The sequence below is a fragment of the Mastigoproctus giganteus genome, chromosome 10 (assembly GCF_048544385.1).
Source record: "Mastigoproctus giganteus isolate SK-2022 chromosome 10, ASM4854438v1, whole genome shotgun sequence".
NCBI classification, from domain to species: domain Eukaryota; kingdom Metazoa; phylum Arthropoda; class Arachnida; order Uropygi; family Thelyphonidae; genus Mastigoproctus; species Mastigoproctus giganteus.
The window spans coordinates 38,349,773-38,369,541 of NC_143584.1; the positions used below are offsets into that span (position 1 = coordinate 38,349,773).

A 19,769-nucleotide genomic window follows, 5' to 3' on the forward strand; every position below is an offset into this window, starting at 1 on the left:
AATGTTCGGATGTCCATGCGTCGGAGATGTGAGGCGTGCATTGTAGCCCGTGGAAGAAACTTCGAACACTTACTTTAATCCATGTACCTTTTGCTTCTTTTCATGTATTATTAAAACGATTTCTCACTTACGGTCTCTTTTCTTTATGGTGCTTCTGTGTACAACACCGCTTCAGGAAAGCATTTCCGACCCCACATTGCTATATGATTTCGAGTTGTCAGGATGTACTCTACCCCTCTTAGAAGTTCTGAAACGTTTAACTGAAACACCCTGTATATGCATATGTGCATATGTATATATGCACATGTATATATATATGTGTGTACAGTGTTTACAGGAGGATCTGTCACTACCTGCTTTTAGATTTTTCTGACTAGCATTTGCATTTTTACCCTGGATGTATTTCTTCAAAGTGTTATGGGCAGGAGCAGCAGTGCGTAGCACACGCTTTTTGATTAGACCGGGGTTCGAGCCCATGATCACCAAATACGGAGGATGCGGAATTAATGGTACACCGCATTATGGAATGACCACCGCATATCCCCAGAGCAATATGACCTTAGTTGCTAATGCTCCTAAAAACCAAATAACAACAATTCAAAGTGTTATGAACTTGTTTTCATAATGTTTTGAATATTACCATGTTTGTTCTACGGTAATTTAAATTAACATTTATTTTTCCCTTTATTATATAACCTCTAAACATTCAATAAGTGCTGAAAGTGAATGTGAATCTATATCTTGTTCCATTACTTTATTTTTATCTTGGTTTTTTTTTTTTTTTTTGTTTTTTATTTTATTGTCAACTTTATCATCATTGTATTAATGGAAAATGAAATTTACTCTGCTCTTTTCATAATCAGTATTTTTTGGCTTAATTATTGTTTTTCCCCTAACTCCCTATTTTCTATGAGAAATTTTATCTTTAGTCTTGCTAAATGCAGTACTTTTCAGGAATCTCTCGTGGTTGGTGAGGAATTCCTGTATCTAAAATGGTGAACTTAATTCTTCCCATGTACAAAGCTATTTGAAAATTTCTGCAAAAATGTATCTGAATTTTTGCTATTCATTGGTTAGTGGAAAAAAAAGTCATTTCAATGTCAGTACTTATAGAGAGTCTTAAGCATAGATACTTATGCATTTAATCTAAGTTCTTGAGAAAACATTTTCCCTCCAAAGTGATTATTAAATACAGGCATGCACAAGTACTAAAAATTTATGTAGGATACTGGATTTTGAAAGTAATTTGAGTTTCCTCAATCTGTTTTTTTTTTTTTTTTTTTTTTGGTAATACGTGTAAACACTCTGCAGTAGATGAATGAGCAGCTGTGTGAGAAAGTCTTACATTATTTGAATATACTGATGCTTCTCTATTTTTTTTCTTCTTTTGTTTCTTTTAAAATGGGTCCATTTTAATTGTTCTAAATTTCAACATAAAATACTGTTCAAAAATAACTGAAACTTTATGATGTTTTTTCTAATTACTTTTTCTTTAGGATCCAATGAATCCTAATGAAACTGTTATTGTCATCAGAAGCTTAGTACCTGGAGGTGTTGCACAGCAGGATGGACGTCTTATTCCTGGAGATAGGCTACTATTCGTCAATGATATCAACTTAGAGAATGCTAGTCTTGATGCAGCTGTCCAAGCACTGAAAGGAGCACCAAAGGGGGTTGTGCGCATAGGGGTTGCCAAGCCCCTCCCCCTGCCCGAGAGCAGCCAGAGCGGACAGGTGAGTGACACCTTTGTCTCTCGGGTGGGTGGGGGATGGGGCTTGGTAGGCGGAAACCAGGACCCTGGGAGGGGAATGCCTTCATTGGTGAAATCGGAAAGCTTTTAATTCACCAGAACTTGTGTGTGTTCGTGTATATGTGTGTATATATATATCCCATGATGCTTGCACTGGTGTTCAGGTGGATATTAACTGACAGACTTATGTGAATTTTCTGATGTCACACAGCAAGATTAAAGAGTGAACTTCAGAAATGATTTTTTTTTTTTTTTAATGTGTTCAAGTAATTTACAGTGTATTGTATGTATTTTATACAGCCCTGGGTTTGGGGATTGGGTATGTTGTTTTTATAAATTGCTGTGATCAGCCAAAGAAATAATTACTGAATAAAGTATTTGTACGTTACTCAGAATGCCTACAATTACATATATAGCTTCTTAAAACATCATGAAAATTGTGATATTAATTAAAAGGCCTTAATGTTGTTATAATACGTCTTTTCTAGTTTATTAGACATTGCAAAATGTCTTTAAAGAGCTTATTACGATCAAGTGCTTCCCATTTCTAGACAAGCAAACTGATTTTTTTTCTTTTATAAGCATCACTAAAGGAATGTCTTTCCTTAAACATATAACTCACTGTGCATAACTTTGGTTTCATAAATATTTGTATTAGATCTTGATTAGAATCTCTATCATAGTAACAAAATATACTTCCAGAATAGAATATTATACTTTTAATCACGAGTCTCCATACATGTTTAAGTTGTCAGATAGAGTTTTTCAGTATTGGAAAAGCACTTTATTGCTTAATTCTTAATAATAGTCAGTTCTTTCTTCACTTGAAAACGATAAGGAAATGTTTATTCCTTCCTTATATGTTATATGCATTTACATGATGTAGGTGAATCTTCCATTTACAGCAGTCATAAGTAGTTTTATTTCATGCTATATATATATATATATATATATATATATATATATTTTTTTTTTTTTTTTTTTTCTTAAATAACTTCTGATAATGATTAGGTTGCTTTGCTTTAAAAAGAGTTTTAATTGTACGAATCATTTAATTAATTTCATCCCAAAAATGTATTATCATGTATTTTTTAAATAAGAAATAAGTGTTAATTTCTTATGTATTGCTGTTTTTAAGTAAACCCCCCACCGTCACACCGCCGCCGCTGCAAATATAAGGATCTAGTATTATGGGTTAGAGCAAAAGGGCTTATGATCTTTGAATGAATCATAGAGAATTATCAAAATGATTAAGTGAATGCTGTCTTCTTGCTGAACTTGAGAGTTAGACCAAAGTTTTACTGATTTTCTTTGAGTTGTTTTTATTTATTATCTGTAGTAAAATTGAATTAATTCCCATGGTTTCAGCCCTGAATCATATATTTTCTGCTGAAGTTAGTTTCTTCTCCATACAGCCCAGTAATGTGTTAAAATTATGTGGAAAGGGTACCTGATTAGGTATATCTAATACATTCAAAAATGTTCCTTGTGTGTGTGTGTGTGTGTGTGTGTGTTTTAATAATGACTGAAAATACATCTACCTTTAAACATAGCAATGTCCATGAGTAACAATACCAATCATTTTCATTATTGTTGTACATCAATTGCAAACAATTCAATAAGCCATTTTTTTGCCATCATCTTTAATGATTCTTTGCCCTTTGCAATCATCATTGAAAGTACATTTGCACATTACTTCCTTATAAGAATATTAAACAAGACATAATATATTTCTAGGAATGTGTTGACTGTATCTTGTACTTGTACGTCAACGATAATAAATTCTGTCAGCCATAAAAATCAAATATTTAGAAGAGAAGTTTGTGTGTTTGGGATTGTTGCATAAGAGACTACTGTAGTTTTCAGTTTGTTCTTTTGAACAAGAATTTGAAACCACATATTCAGTCTACAAGTTCAGAGCAATATTATGAAATTTTGCATGATTATAGCAACTCCACAAGATGCTACCTTTTGAATTTAAAATAAATACTTTTAACATTTGTACATTTTACATATATAACATTGTACAATGCAATATAGAAACAGTTTATTTTGTTGCTACTATGCTTGTTTATTTATTTTCTTGTCATTCTAGCATAAAGAATGATTCTCTGTTTTTTTCATACAGTACAGTAGATCATCATATGACTGCAGAAATTTTAGAAAAGAAATAAATTTAAAATAATAAAATCTCTCAAATCTAGTAACTAAATTTTTGAAAGAAACTTTATCAAAAGTTGTATCACCTTGTCTGTTTGAGTGATGTTTGAATAACGTGTGCAAAGTATCTGTTGAATAAAGAATACAACACTCATACTACAACAGACACATGAAAATTTATTTTGGCATATATCCTGCCAGTATATCATATGTATGGGAAAATTTCTTCTGATTTATGAACTGCTCAGGAATTCTTGATGTTCATAAATTAGGAAGTTATTCTATTTCAGTAGAAGTATTATAAAAATATTGGCTCGTGCAGTAGAGGAGTGTTATTGAATATTAGATTACAAAGAATCAGGTTATCGGAGTACCTGTGGAGTTTTTATATCACTCTTAATGGTTCTGAGCATGCAAACATATTACTGATAAACACTGTTTAAAACTGTTGCTTTTGCATATTTAGTTAGGCCATCTATTCTCCAACCTCTGATCTACTTTGTTGTTGCCAAAGTCCTGGATATTTTCTTTTCTAGTAGGTTCATTAACACTTCAGCAACCACATCAAAAAATGTCATGCCAGCAAGCAGGTTGATGTACTGCTTAACAGAGAGACATGTAAATCTATTAGATGTCAGAATGCTAGTTGACATAAGTTGCTTGGCACACGATAGCCTTAGATGCTGATGCGCCATTAAACTTCCAATAACCTAACCAACATAAGTTGCCTTAATCTTGTTGGTCCATTTTTTCTTATTGACAACAGATGATAGTTATCCAAACTTGAATACCTTTCCTTATACACTTATCTGATTTTAAAAAAAATATGTCACTTGGCAACATTACATTTTTTTTTGGAATAAAGACTGGAAATTGTTTGAAATTGTGCTTTCCAGTGCCATCCATTATTTGAACAATACAAGGGATGCAGTTATGAAAAATGTATTTTTTATTGCAGCAAGCAAACTGCCAACAACAACAGCCATCTTTGCTGTCTCAAAAATAAATAAATAAAATTTTAAAAAAATGTTATTTTAATTAAGTTTTTTTTTTTTTTTTGAAATGAAGTTTGGTTGTGTGTAAAATGAGAGGTACACGCATGGTTTAGTGCGCTATGTTGCACACGTGGGATATTTCCCTCCCCCCATCTCTCTCTCTCTCTCTCTCCAACCATATTTCTGTGAATTTTAATATAGCATTGCAGATTGAAAGCCAAACTACATTAAAAAAAAATATTAAAATTGACATGCTTATCACATTTTAATTGTTTACTTATTATTAAATGCACATTTATTTATTTATTTATTTATTTTGATAGGAATGTCCACCAGTGTACCTGTTAGAGTAATACTCTTGCAGATTTGTTTTAACTGCCTGTTTTCTCCTACTTCATTTTTTAGACCCTGTGTTTTTTTTATTTTTTTTCACAAATAAAATACATAGATTATGCAGACCTTGATGTGGAAATAAGCCAACAGTTATGGAAACCTCAAATTCTTATATTAAAAAGTTAAGGTGCTTATCTAATAAACACACATAAAAGCAGATAGTTGTTGGACCTAAATTCCTATACAAAATATCCTTGTTATGTAATAACCTGTAATCCATAATATTTTATTTCAACTAGATATGTACTAACAGTCATCTTGAACAAATATACATAGTAGACTGTCTTTCTCACTTCAGCTGTTTGTCCTTGTTATGTAATAACCTGTAATCCATAATATTTTATTTCAACTAGATATGTACTAACAGTCATCTTGAACAAATGTACATAGTAGACTGTCTTTCTCACTTCAGCTGTTTGTCCCAGCTTCCCTAGCACCTCAATTTACCTAATTTTTGCTGTATCTGACTCCTTGCAGCATTACTTGTTGAATTTTATTAATTTACATTTTTAATAATATCAGATGCATACCTGATTAATTCTTTCTAATTTTCTGATTAACTGCATGATGTTCTTGTTTATCTTTTATGTTTGAAAATTTGATATATTACTGTTTTCCTTTAGTATTAAAGAAAAGTTATTAGCACATCAATAATAGTGATGTGCTAATCACTATTAAAAAAAAATTAAAAATACTTTGAACAATTTCAGCAGAAAGTAGAAAAATTATCACAAAACATGTGAAGCATTTATTATGATGCATTATTTTTTTACTTATTTTACTTAAATATTCTCTACCATGTTTTTTCAGTTAATTTAATTCTGGTTTTTATGCCCCTCTATTTCCATCATTCCCTCAGCATGAATTGTTGAAGAGGCTTCCATCCTGCAGTGGGTTGATAATGGCTGCAGTTTACCTTTTTTTTTTTTTTTTTTTTTTTTTTATTATATCATTAATGATTATAAAGTCAGCATATATGTTACAACTGTTCATAGTGAATGGTGTAAATATTTTCTGGGATTTTTTTTTTTTTTACTATAAAGTTCAGAATAAGAAAATTATATATCTTGTTTTATTGTCAAACTTTATTTTTGAAAGTATAATATTATTATTATTTATTCTGACTATCTTTTATCATTAGATGCAATTTGAAATACAGTAAACCCCGCTATTCGCGGGGGTTACGTTCCTGAGAAATGCCGCGAATACCGAAAACGCGAATACTGAGTTATGGCTCCCATAGTAATAAAGGGGTTCCGTTCCAAAGTATGAAATATATAAGAAAAACTAGTCTAAAATTTTGTCTATGTATGTGTTATATGTACCTTCATAATATGACTATGTACATAGACAGTAGTGAAATGCAAGCATATGGCATCGAAATGAAAATAAGAAACAATTTAATATTAAATGTAATATTTATTAGAAATTTCAAACAAATCTTTCAAACCAGCACCTTTGCTGGCTAAAAAACTTATCCCGCCAGAGCTATCACCAGTTTCGCTAAAGTGTTGATAAAGGAGTTTTGCCTTTTCACGAATGACGAGTGAACTTAACGGAATTTTATTTTGAGTTCGGTCTTCTATCCACAGATTTAAAGCCTTTTCCATATTTCCTAATTTAACATCACGAGTTACAGAGCAAATTTTTGAAACAATTAACGCGTTTTCACGGACACTACGGCCGATTTCTTCTTCCGATTTTTTGATTGATCGTAACGTTGACTCATTGATTTTATAATGTTTTGCCACTGAGGAGACACTTTAACTATTAGAAATTTTGTCTAATAACTCAATTTTATTCGCTAATGTCATCACCTTCTTTGATATTTTCACATTTCTCTTGTTATTCGTAGCCATATTTTTGTACGGGTTAGAAAGAACTTGTCCACAATAAAGTCACTTTCGTCCGTTAACACACTCGAAAAAGTCTGTTTTACACTGCAAAACGGTAGATTTATCACTTTTGTAAGCATATCAATTTATAAATTAATAAATTGATATGCTTACAATTAATAAATTTATCAATTTATAAATTGATAAATTTATTTAATTTATAAGCATATAAATTAAAAGCAAACGACAAAAACTTCCATTACAAGCGCATAACATACTGAACAAGGATTAGCGAGAAACTTCCACGCTCGCGATTTTGTCACCCCTCTCCCCCCACCCACTGAGCGCTGTTTTGACCGGGAAAGATAATTGTAGCCACGCCCATGTTTTTTATGGCGGATAATATTCACGGCGCTTTAAAATTCACATTTTTTTAGGTTTCATTTTGTATTAAATCAGCGATCGCGAATACGCGAAACCGCGAATAGCTGGGGTTTACTGTAATTTAAACCAAAAGTTATGCCAAATTGTTTTAACGTAATTCCAAGGCATGGACTTATTAAATGTATAGACTGTACAAACTAAAACATAGATTATTACATTTGTAAAAATAATAAGAGAAGTTTACCTCAATATAGTATATAGAAAACTTCTGTGTGATACTCTCCAGAAATTAAAATGAAAAAATCGAAAAACTTAAATTAGAGTAACAAATAATTTAAAAAAAATAATTAAAAATCAATTTAACACATTTAAAAATCAATTTGATTTTTAATTGTGTTTAATTACAACATAGTAGTTCGTATTAAATTTGGACTCTGATATTGAGCTAATTTAGTTTTTCTTTATTAATTTTTTTTTTTTTTTAGTAATACTTATTAGATTTAATCATATCATTTCATTCATATATATTGTTGTGTATTTAACTGTCACAAGATGACAATTGTGATACCTAGAAGTATTGTAAATAAATGAAATCTTAAAACTAAAAACATAAAACTGCAAACCTCACCTTATGATTAGGACAAATAATTCTCCCAGTTTTCTGTTAAGAGGGATTTTGAGGTAAGAATATGCATAATAATGTACATTGGTACATATACAGGCATACAAATCCAGAGATATATAGGGTGTTCCCTAAAATATGAACTACTTTCAGGATCATTTGAAGACCTGAAAACAACAAAAAAAAGTTCATATAAATGTGTCTTCTGAGCTATGGCTGTTAGAATTTTAAATCATAGCTATAGAATTTACAATAGTTAAAAAATAATAAAAAATAAATAAGAATAGGCAAACACCCAGTATGAATAAACATTTTACTAGGTATGTGCCCTCATTTTTATTTATTATTTTTATTAATTTTTATCATCAGCTCAATAGCTATTTCCTGCAATAACTCTGAAATGATTCAGAATTGGATGCATATTTACATAAACTTTTTCCCCCGTTGTTTTTCAGGTCCTGAGGTGATTATGAAAGTATAGCCCTCATGTTAAGAAACACCCTGCATATTCTTATACCGATCTTCTCATCTCCTAATATAGGCATTCTCCTAATATTATCTGTATGTCTTATTTCACATTGTCCAAAAAAATAAATAATAAATCAATAAACAAAATGTCATCTACTCTGGAAATGTGCAGACTGCTATAACAAACCCAACCCACTTTTAGGTTCCTCCTGCAGAAAAAATGTGATGCATATAACATGGTAAATTCACTTTTATTCAAGAATATGTATTATCTTTTTATTTTTGTTAGTAAAATGAAGCCCTTTATTAGTTTTGGCACTTATGTGGATTGTATTTCAAATTTAATTTATTAAAGTAGTACTAGTAGTTAATAATAGTACTGGTACCTTTAAAACTAGTGGCTTAGTATCTTTAACATTAATTTATCTAATGATACTGTATTATAAGTTAATTCTACATATAAGTTAATTAAGTTGTAATTAATTTTAAATAAATTTTTATTTTTATGCCCATAGTTATGTCTATATGTGGGCATTTCTGGTAAATTATATGCCACTGACTTTTATTTGAGGTTCCATTTTGTCAAAGAAAAAAAATGTGGTTTATATTGATAGTTTCATTTCATCTGCAGATATTATTATAATTTTATAAATGCAGCTTAATCTGATAGGAATAATCTTAAGCTTAGTATATCTTGGGCTCAGGATGTATCATTTTACTTTATCACTTTATAGCTGGTCCAGATATGTGGGCTTCCATTTAGGAGTTTTTACTTTAGGAAATGTATTTCAGTATCCCTGCATTTTATTTTCCATTTTAATATAATTATCTATTCAGTCTTTCAGAGTTATGTATGTTTGAGCAACATATATGGGTGAATTCTGCATAAGGTGGACCAAATGTTATCTTTGACATGTTTTAAAGTAACCTTGTACTTCAATTTTGAAACTTTTATACTATGTTATTCAGTTGAGTGTTACAAATCGTTGTGTATATTTGATGATAGTAGAGACAACCATGATGAAATAAAGTTTTGATATTGGTTAGGAATGTTGAAATGGCCTTTGCTGAAATAAGTCATGATATGGTAGCTACTATAATTTTGATACATTTTATAAAAATTTTTATAAGAATATTTTTAATTTGTTTCAATATATTAATTTTTTTAAACCTAAATTTTATTTTATTACCGCTTCATGCATATATAGTAGACTAATTTAATATTTTGGGTAGTTTTAGCTTTCTTTTTTATTACTCCTCACTTGCTCATTCAATAGAAGCATTCATTGTGATATTTAAGAAATTAATACTTAAAAATATATATATACACACACACACACTTTGTTTTCTCAGTATATTTAAATATACTTGACATGGTATCCGAATATATTTTTATGTGAATTATATTAAGGCTGCTATTGTTGGCAGCTAGAAATTGCTATCTCCTGTGATTGCTTTTCTGTAAAAAAAAAAAAAAAAAAAAAAAAAAAAAAAGAGAGAGAGAGAAAAAAGAAAGAAAAATGTTTTCATAACTTTATGAAAATAATTAAAAGCTTTCTGGTATATTTGTAAGCTATCAGTTATTTCATTTTATTAGAAGCCATAACAATAGTGCAGTGAATGCATGATGTACGTATCTTACCAGAATTAAAACCAAGTTTACTACAATTTTCCCTAAAACATTTCACGTAAAAAACGTTTTTTAATCATTTAAAAAAATTATATCTTCTCTTACTTTTTCTGAAAGAAATTCATCCCAGTTGTATTAAAGATACTAATCTTCTAAATCAAAATTAAATCCACAGGTTGCTTCAGGAAAACATTAACAAACTTTGCGATGCTTCAATGGAGGGAAATTTAGCATTAGTAGAGGCATATGATGCAAGAAAGCAAGCTTATACAGCATCAGCCAAAAAAAAAAAAAAAAAAAAAAGAAACCCTTCCCATTTCACCCATCCATTCGCTCTAAATGTTTGTTTGGTTCTGCCTTGAATCTGTTTAAGCTATCAACTTCAACAACAACAGATGGAAGTGTGTTCCAGCAGTCAACCACATGCTGGCTAAAGGCAAATTTCCTCACATCTATTCTACAACTGTTGAACTGATAGAACATGTTCTTTTATATGCGTGCTGTCTTTTAACATAGTATTCACTGCCGAAGCAGCGAGACTTAATTCCATGCAATAGATGACAAACTTTATCCTGCTTCTTACTTCTTAATCATTTTCATCTTCATTTGTAAAGAAAAGATTCTGAAAATTTATTTATGTTTTTTATATCATTGAAGATTTCAATGAAGGGGAACTCATTTCACCATAATACCGTAAAGTGTCCCCCCCCCAGGTCAAATGGCACCAGGGATTTCCCCTATCTTTGCATAGTATACATTGTTGTTTGATACAGTACACTGTAAAGGCCAAAGATTTAAAAGTGTATGGATATTGTGATGTGTAATGTTTTGTGCCACTGTTCTTCTGGCCTTTTACAAAAATTGGCCCCTAATGGGACCTTCTTTGCCCCGTGGAGGCAGACCAGGTACAGTATAGTTATATTTACTCTGTTAGGTTCTGCCACCTAATTTCCTGAGATTTCAGTGGCTAGGACCTATAAAAAAAGTTACTATAATTTATGCTAAAAGAGGGTAGGCCGAATGGTAATAGGGTTGTTGCATGGTTGACTTAAATTTTTGAGTGTGGGTTTGGAATAATTTTGGTTTCATTAGACACTGTTGCAAAGTTAGAGAGAGGGTGGATAGACTGAAGACTGGGGGGGTAAGACAGAGGTGGGTTCAATAGAGAAGGCAACCCCATATGGTCAGCGAGACATGCCCATGCCCCACCAGAGGGAAGAAATGGGGTGGGGAGGAGACAGTAGACCCCCCACCCACGAAGTAGGAAGAAAGTACCGTGCAAGAGTGCACTGGTATGAGGAGGCCAATGGCCTTGGCAAGCTGCAGCAATAGTCATGTCCAGTGAGTTTATCTCAGAGGTCACAGCCACTGGGATCTGGTTCAGGGGATATGTAGAGTCAAGTCTGACTTGGGGATCACTAGTGTCTTCTGCAGCAGAGGGATCTTGAGACAGGTGAGCAGTGGACTGCATCAATTCCATATCTTGTCCTGGTCCTGTTGCAGAAAGTCCTTAGTGTGGTTAGCTCAACCTTTCTGTTTGAACCTGACCCCAAGTCAGACTTGCTGATCACTAGTGTCTTCTGCAGCAGAGGGGATCTTGAGACAGGTGAGTAGTGGACTGCGTCAATTCCATATCTCGTCCTGGTCCTGTTGCAGAAAGTCCTTAGTGTGGTTAGCTCAATCTTTCCGTTTGAATGTTTCTGTTCAATTAGGTTGAGTTGTTTCATTCAGTTATTGGCTTTAGTTGTGATGAATAGCAATAAGTGTCCTCCGCCTAGAAAACACCTCTTGTGCAAATTTCGTGAAGGCCAGGAACTCCTCCCTCGAGTCTAGAAGGTGATGCTCCAGTCCTGCTGATAGATATGTGAGTTCCATCATTAGTCAACAGCCGAGCTCCTCATAATGGTCACAGCTGTACATAATGTGGGACCATGTTTCTGTCTCTCCCCATGTACAGAGGGAAATAAGATAACTTGGCATTGACGGCACCATGGCCCATAAGGAGAAACGTAAATAGACCTGGGTGGAACCAAGAGAGGGTTCTAGGATGCACGCATCTGACTGTCGGCAGGAACTTCCTGGTAATTTCCCCTTTTGTTGTAGAAGAAGAAGAAGTTGTAGCAGACCGCCTTTCCTGCCATGCCTGCTGCACATGATTCTGAAGTCTGGTCCTTTTTTCTCTTCTATTCCCTGCTAGGTTAATGGAGCATTCCCCCAGAGTGTGGGGTAATCCTTTGATCAGGTGGTATGTCATTCTGCAGCATTTAACTTCTAGGTCGAGGGGCAGGATCCCTTGTCAGGACTTGAAGGGCATGCGTACAGGTGGTGACCAGGAGAATTGAGCACTGTATGGTGTCCAAGATCTTTTTGTTAACCACCGTTGTGACTCTATGGAACCAAAAAAAAGGGAAGCGTAAATAATTGCTGGGGTAAAGAAGACTTTATAGTACAGTGTTAGCGTGTGTTATTTGAGTCCCCAGTACTTTCTTGTTATTTTGACTATTAATCTGGCATATCTTCTTATATTTTTCTCTCAAGTATTTGAGATGAGGGTTGGAAGGACAGGTTGGTGTCTAGAATGATACCTAGATGCATCACTTTGGTGACTAGTTTGATTGTCTGGCTATGGATTTTAATTTGTAGTGGTCTTCTTAAATTTAGGCTGCCTTTCAACAGTATAGATTTAGTTTTTGTAGTTGATATTTTTAAGGAGTGGACCGTGGTCCAGTCTTGAAGGAGTTTTAAGTGCTTGGTTTGCTTGGACTTCCATTTGTGCCTCGACTGTCAGTATTAGGTCGTCTGCGAAGGCCTGGGAGTTTACTTCCACCAGGTCCAGGGCCAGGAATTCGTCTAGGATCATATTCCAGAGCAGTGGCCCTAGAACTGAACCCTGGGGGCAGCCCCTGTAGAGTGATCTGGTCAGCTTATTATATGGTGCTATTACCTGGATTTCTCTGTTGATTAAGTAGGATTCCATAACTTTGTACAAATTCATAGGTGTGTTTTCTTTTCTCAGTCTAGCTAGGACGCTCGGCCACCAAATGGTGTCGAATGCCCCAGCAAAATCGACTGAGATGGCAAGGAAATATTTTTTTGTCACATCCCACTGCCGCCCTCAAAAGGCCACTTAGGGTGTCGATGGTTGAAGTTCCTTGCTTGGGTTGGCATGGTTAGTCCAGCTGTTTCATAGTGGTGAGTTATTGTTTTACCTATCAGCCTTTCAAATAGCTTATTTGCCACTGGGAGCAGGGCAATTGGCCGATAAGAGTCCGGCTGTTCTGGAGGGTTTAAGGATTCTTGGGTATGAGCTTCAAGGTTGCCAGTCAGCTGGGTAAGTTCCTGTTCTTAGGCATACGTTGTATAATCTAAGGACCAGTTCCAGGATGGTGTCTACTACCTTTTTTATAATTTCCGGCTCCAGAAGATCTGGGCCAGACATTTTCTATTCCTTATGAGGGCCGCAGCGGCATGCAATTCCTCCATGGCGAAGGGCTGTTCTACTTGCTGTGTTTTGTATGCTTAATTTTCTCTACGTATCTGTACCTGTTCCAGTAAGGTTATGACAGCTGGTTTATGATAGATCTGGTTGAGTATGTTATTGATAGACTGTTCCCAGGTAGTGGCTAGTATGCCCTGTGGAGTTCGAGTTGCATTTATGATTTCTGCTCTGGGGAATTTGCTAGTAACAACTTTGTAAACTACTTCCCAGGAATCGGCATTTCCAGCTGTGCTGACCAGGTGCTGCCAGGCCTTCCTCTTGCTTATCAGGTCCATGTAGCTGTTTCTAACAATATTGTTTCTTTCCCTTAAAAGTCTTACTTTCGACTCCGGCCTTCAAAACTCTTTTCTTGCTTTTATGACCTGCTTTCTTAATGTTTCAATTTCTCATATCCACCTTTGGACTGTGCTTGAGTTTAGAATCTTCCTCTTCATGGCTGTTTCGGTAGAGTTGGTGATAATTTTTGTGACCCTCCTCTGGATCAAGTCATTGGTCATCCTCCATCCAATGCCCTGCTGCCTGGCACAGCAGCCTCCCAAAGAGTTCCCAGTCAGCCTTGTTAACCATAAAATGGTTCATCATGTGTTTGACTACTGGAGTTCTGCTAACTGTGTGTTGATTTGGTAGGTAAGCACTCTGTGGTCTGACGTCGTCTAGGACTGCCCAGTCCACAACATGTCCAGCCACACTGGTGGTTGCCAAGGAGACATCTATTGTGGCCTCCCATATAGTGTTACAGAAGGTCGGTAAGTGGCATGGTTGATTTAATACTACCGTAGGAGAATTTATCAGGAACTCCTCAAGTCGCTGCCCATTATGTGTGCCTTTCCTAACTGGTGTTTGACTGTGCCAGGCTGGGGATCGACAGTTGACGTCTGCCCCGACGATGATCTTCTGGTTGGGGAGTATATTCAGCAATGTCTGCAGGTAACTCATTGCAGGGGTGATCTCCTCTCCTCTGCTGGTCTGCAGTACAAGGAGACAATGTAAAAGGGGCCTAGTGGTGAAATGATGCAGCCCAAGCAGTGCATAGTTGGGTTATTTTTGTGATAGTCAGTTTGGGGTTTCGTACTAGTATTGCCGCTCGCGGGTTCTCCCCCTCAGTTTGCACTATTTTGTACATCTCAGGGTATCCCTTCACCTGTCTTGTGTGGGCATATGGCTCCTGTATGATTAAGATATCGGCATTTTCTTCGGAGCTGTTTGGACACTGGCCTGGCCCGCAGTGCTTTTTGTTGGAATATTAGTAACCTTGTTGTATTACACCTTTTAGCTCGTATAGCCATAGTCAGTTCTAGACTGATAAAAGCGTTTTGTTTTTATGAAGGTTGGACATTTTGGATCTCTAATAGAATGTGAGTGCTCCAGCTTCAAGGATTTGCAGTTTGCACAAATAGGTTGTTGCTCTTTGCTGGGGCAGGTTTTACACTCATGCCCTTTGGCAGAGCAGTGACCACAGGTTGTTGTGGCCTGGGTGCATGTATGGGAGGTGTGACTGAACCTGCAGCATTTATAGCACTTAGGTACAGCCACGTGCTCCTGAAATCTATGACTGCCCCAGTCAAAATACGGTCTTGTCTGGCTCTTCAACACTTTCCAGAAGGCCGTGGCTAGCTCCACAATCCAGTTGTGATTCGAGCCTGTCCTTGACTTTGTGTAATATTTTGGCTGACAAGCCTCCCATGTTCTCCCGAGTTAGGCATTTGCAGGTTCCTTGTGATGATCTCATCTTCCAGTTGTTTAGCCGTGATGTCTTTATCCACATTGAAGACTAGAATAGAGGGCTCTGCCTTTTTGGAAGCTTAGCCATGAGTCCCATCATAGCAATTTTGGTGTTTATCATAATGTTATCTATGTCTTGCCTGGTTTCGGTCTCTATTAGGACTCCTACGTTCCTTGTTTTTCTTATGCTCTTTATTCTTGTTGTTTTCAGGTTGTCCTTTAGTTGAGTCATAATGGTTGTCTTTAGTTCCTCACTTGTCTGGGCACCGTTAGTGTCTACTGCTAGTCTGAGAACCACCAGGTTGGGGGCTCTAAGTAAGGGTTGCTTCCTCTGCTGGGGCACCTTTGCATTAACATCCTTGTTTTGTGGGTTCCTCAGTGCATCTCCATACGAGGGGGTGCGCTGTTGCATTTGTTTTCCCCACTTGTCCAAGTAGGTCTTCAATTTAGCTGTGACTTGCTCTTGTTCACATTGCATATTGATCAGAATACTTTCCATTTCATTCCATGTAGTGATTATCTCGCTTCCCAGTCCTGTTGTGATCCTGCTGTTGGGCTTTGCCATTAACACTTCCAGTTGCATTCTTAATGTTAGCATCTGTGTAAGAACTGGGCCATCTGGCAGGGTGGGGTCCAGCGGGAGGATAACAGTCCTGCTGTTTGGGAATGGCAATATCAGCCTGATTGTTTGTTGGTTCTTCTTCCTGTTCTTTCTGCTCTGAGAAGTTATTCCTGGTTTTCCTATCACTTTTTGGGACAACCAGTTAATTATTCTTTTTCTTTTTCATGGGAGTTAGTTTAAGGTCGTCCATATCTTCAGTCTGGTCAGCAGTCCGTATGGCTCCGGTCTCAGTTAGTAATATTTCTGTCTCAGAAATCGTTCCATGATTTACTGATTAATGGGAACAGTTCAGATTATCGGGTTTAATTGCTGCTGTTCTTGAGAGGGTGGAAATGTTGCTGTTTGACATAGACCACAAGTCCGTGGGTCCAGTAGTTCCAAAGCAATCCCTCTGCAAGGTTTTTGGGCTATTCCCACCAGTCACGTTGGGGGGGGGATGCCCAGGTGGAAGAGTTGTCCCAGAGAGTCGGAACTAATTTCTCTGGGGGGTTTTGGGGGCTCTAAGAATGATGGCAGCAGTAAGAACAATATAGACTGTCCAGGAAAAAAAATTGGTCCTTAGCCAAGCTAGGTCTGTGGTCAGAGGTGGGGGGGGGAACACAAATTCCTTGGTATTTCTCTATAAACACAATACTTTCCGTCACAAGTTGTTGGGGCACTATCTCAGCCTTGGGAAAGACACAAGGGGCACTGGTGTTACAGAAGTCAATAGAATATATTAATGTGAAATATTATAATCATTTTATTATTATTAATAGCCATATGGTGCAAGGAAGCCTGGGGGGGGGAACACAAATTCCTTGGTATTTCTCTATAAACACAATACTTTCTGTCACAAGTTGTTGGGGCACTATCTCAGCCTTGGGAAAGACAAGGGGCACTGGTGTTACAGAAGTCAATAGAATATATTAATGTGAAATATTATAATCATTTTATTATTATTAATAGTCATATGGTGCAAGGAAACCTGAAGCTTGTGCTGCACTAGGAAAAAAAAAAGTTCCCGAGTTACCCTGAGAGAGAGAGAGAGAGAGAGAGAGAGAGAGTGAGAGTGTTAAAAGTAGAAGGGAATTACCAAGAAAGATAAGAAATATCAGTACTCAAGTCCGTGCCCGGAATAAGCTGGCTCTCTTCAGTATTGCGGCTACAGCCAATCATAAGAGGGCCATGACCTAACAACAAGGCCTTTGTTGTCAACACCCTTGAGGAAGCAATGACCGCCTCCATGTGACATAATTAAACTACTGAAATTGTCAATCAGCCATAAATCAAGAATGGAAAATGCAATCATCATAAAAATATATATTTTTGAATTGGACTAATGTTCTAGGCAATGTTTAGACTAGTAGAAATAATTACAAGCAACATAGTTCAATCACAAAACTTCCAATTTAAACCAATGACTGAATCTATACAGCGTTGCAATAGTGCAGACTGCTAAATCAGACTTCGTGATACAGGGATTTGAAAACTTCCATTTCAATTGAATGCCTTAGAAGTTCGGCATAAAATAAGTGTCTGTTGACTCACCATCACCTGGAGAGCTTGAAGAACATAAAATATATCCAATTTGAATAGTTAGAACTACTAAAAATCATAAAATTTCACAGAACACTATATTCATGTTGCCTTCCAATACTTGGTCAGTGTCACCTATCCCATAATACCGTAATGTAAACCCACAGAATTCCAGTTATCAGTATTATCACAAATGCAATAAAATTGAGTTTACTTTTGCACTAACAGAAAAGCCCAATAAACTGGAAAGTGCAAATTGAGTTCACATTGTGATATTTTCACAATACCTCCATTTAAGGCACCTCCGTAGCCAGGTGGGCAGGAGCAACAGTGCATAGCACACACTTCTTGATTAGACTGGGGTTAGAGCCCGTGATCCACCAAATACAGAGGATGCGGAAAGGTCAGGGAATGACCACCGCATATCCCCGGAGAAATATGGCCTTAGTTGCCAATGCTCCTAAATAACAACAACAACAACCTCCATTTATTCCTGCTGGATGCAAAATACGTTTCCATGGTTTTTTTAAGTTTGTACTGGCCGGCAAAAACTTACGTAAAGTCAGATTTTCATAAGTCGAGTATTATGTAAACCAGGGAGGGGGAGAGACAGAGAGAGAGAGTGAGCGAGTGTGTGTGTTTTGATGTTAAAAACGTTTTTACTGGCATTATTCCAAAAATTTTGTAATGAAAAAGCATTACGGAAGTGACATTATCATCAACTTCTGCCAGAAGTGAGTTATTGTAACTTCTATCATTGGAATCATACTTGTATGATGGCAACAATAATTTATCTTGTACTGGACCAAATTTAATGAAATTTTACGTGGAGTTTCATCTTAGCTCTATACTAGAGGGAAAACTTTCAAAGCTCAGAAAATTGCAGTAGTTTTTCCAGGATAGTGGAAAACATGAACATGTGATCAAGGAAAACTTTCTCACGTAATAAATGGGATAATATGGATATATATCATTGGAAAGCTAAGGAATTTAGAAACACAAATATTAAGGTTTTAAGATACAAAAATACTTTCGGAAATTGGGAAATGCGGAAATGCGTTAGTTCGAAAACACATCTGGTTTGAAGTCACCTGATATTTTCAGATTGAATGTAATTTTTTTTTCTTTACAATTAAACTCTGAGGCTGGAAAAGAGTTCTGCACATTTATGAAAACATTCTTCAACTTGGACATGTCATCAGACCTTTCGATAAATACTACATATAACAGAACAACTATAGATGGTGTATTTAGTCATTAACTAAAATCTCTTATATGTAAAAATTATATATCCTACTTTAGTCATCACAGACCAATACTTTCAGTAACTGATATGTAATTATTATTAATAAAATAAAAACATTGTTATATTATTATCGATTAATAAAATTTATGTCTGAAAATTAAAATATTTTTAACACCTACCAATGACTCTTAAATGTGAAACAAGTTAAGTATGCTAGCAGCAAGCAGGACCCATTATGTACCTGGTAGAGAATTTTTTTTTTTTTTTTTTTTTTTGTACCCTTCTTCCCTTTCTCCCTTAAATGAAAAAAAGTCAGCTAAATTCAGCCTACACATGGATGAAGTTTTTTTTTTTTTTTTATATATAAAAATCATATTGTTTTTCTGCTGTACATTAAAAATAAGTGTTTATCCTTATGAAATGAAAACAAAAAAGTAGTGAACATTAACTGAGCCATAGAGATTACATTTTGTCATGTGTTTTGTAATGTACATTGCTGAAAATGCCTAGTCTGATTCAGGGAGAAAAGGAGAGGGATGGGGCTCAGAAACTTATATTTTCTCAGGCCTCTTTCTATAACAAGATGAAGACATAAAACAAAATAGGCAGAAGTGAGATAGTCTGAATATATTTTTTCATTTAACAGTTTTTGCAAATGCTTTTCCTTCTAGCTGTGTGTGGGTGTGGAAATGCACAGTCTATTCAGGAAAAATCTGTTTCTTGAGGGCCTTCTTGCCTATTTGGTCTTGATATCCCACAATTCAGAAGCTGATAACATTAGCATTTATGAATGATTCTCATTAATTTTATTTTGGTTATTGATACACTGAACACTTGAGAAAGTATACTGTTTATTATTCATTGCAGCAGCATTTATTTATTTATTTATTTATTATATTTCCTATTTAATTGATTGTATTCAGTG

At 35.3% G+C, this 19,769-nt stretch overlaps 1 protein-coding gene across 1 annotated transcript in view; it reads left to right on the plus strand.

The window, feature by feature from the left end:
• LOC150078990 (patj homolog) overlaps positions 1–19,769 on the plus strand; it is a 946,782-nt gene that overhangs the window by 626,687 nt on the left and 300,326 nt on the right. Inside the window, exon 16 of the mRNA XM_090382912.1 lies at positions 1,497–1,733. Within this exon, the coding sequence (XP_090239038.1) occupies positions 1,497–1,733 (237 nt within the window). The remainder of the gene's footprint in view (positions 1–1,496; positions 1,734–19,769) is intronic.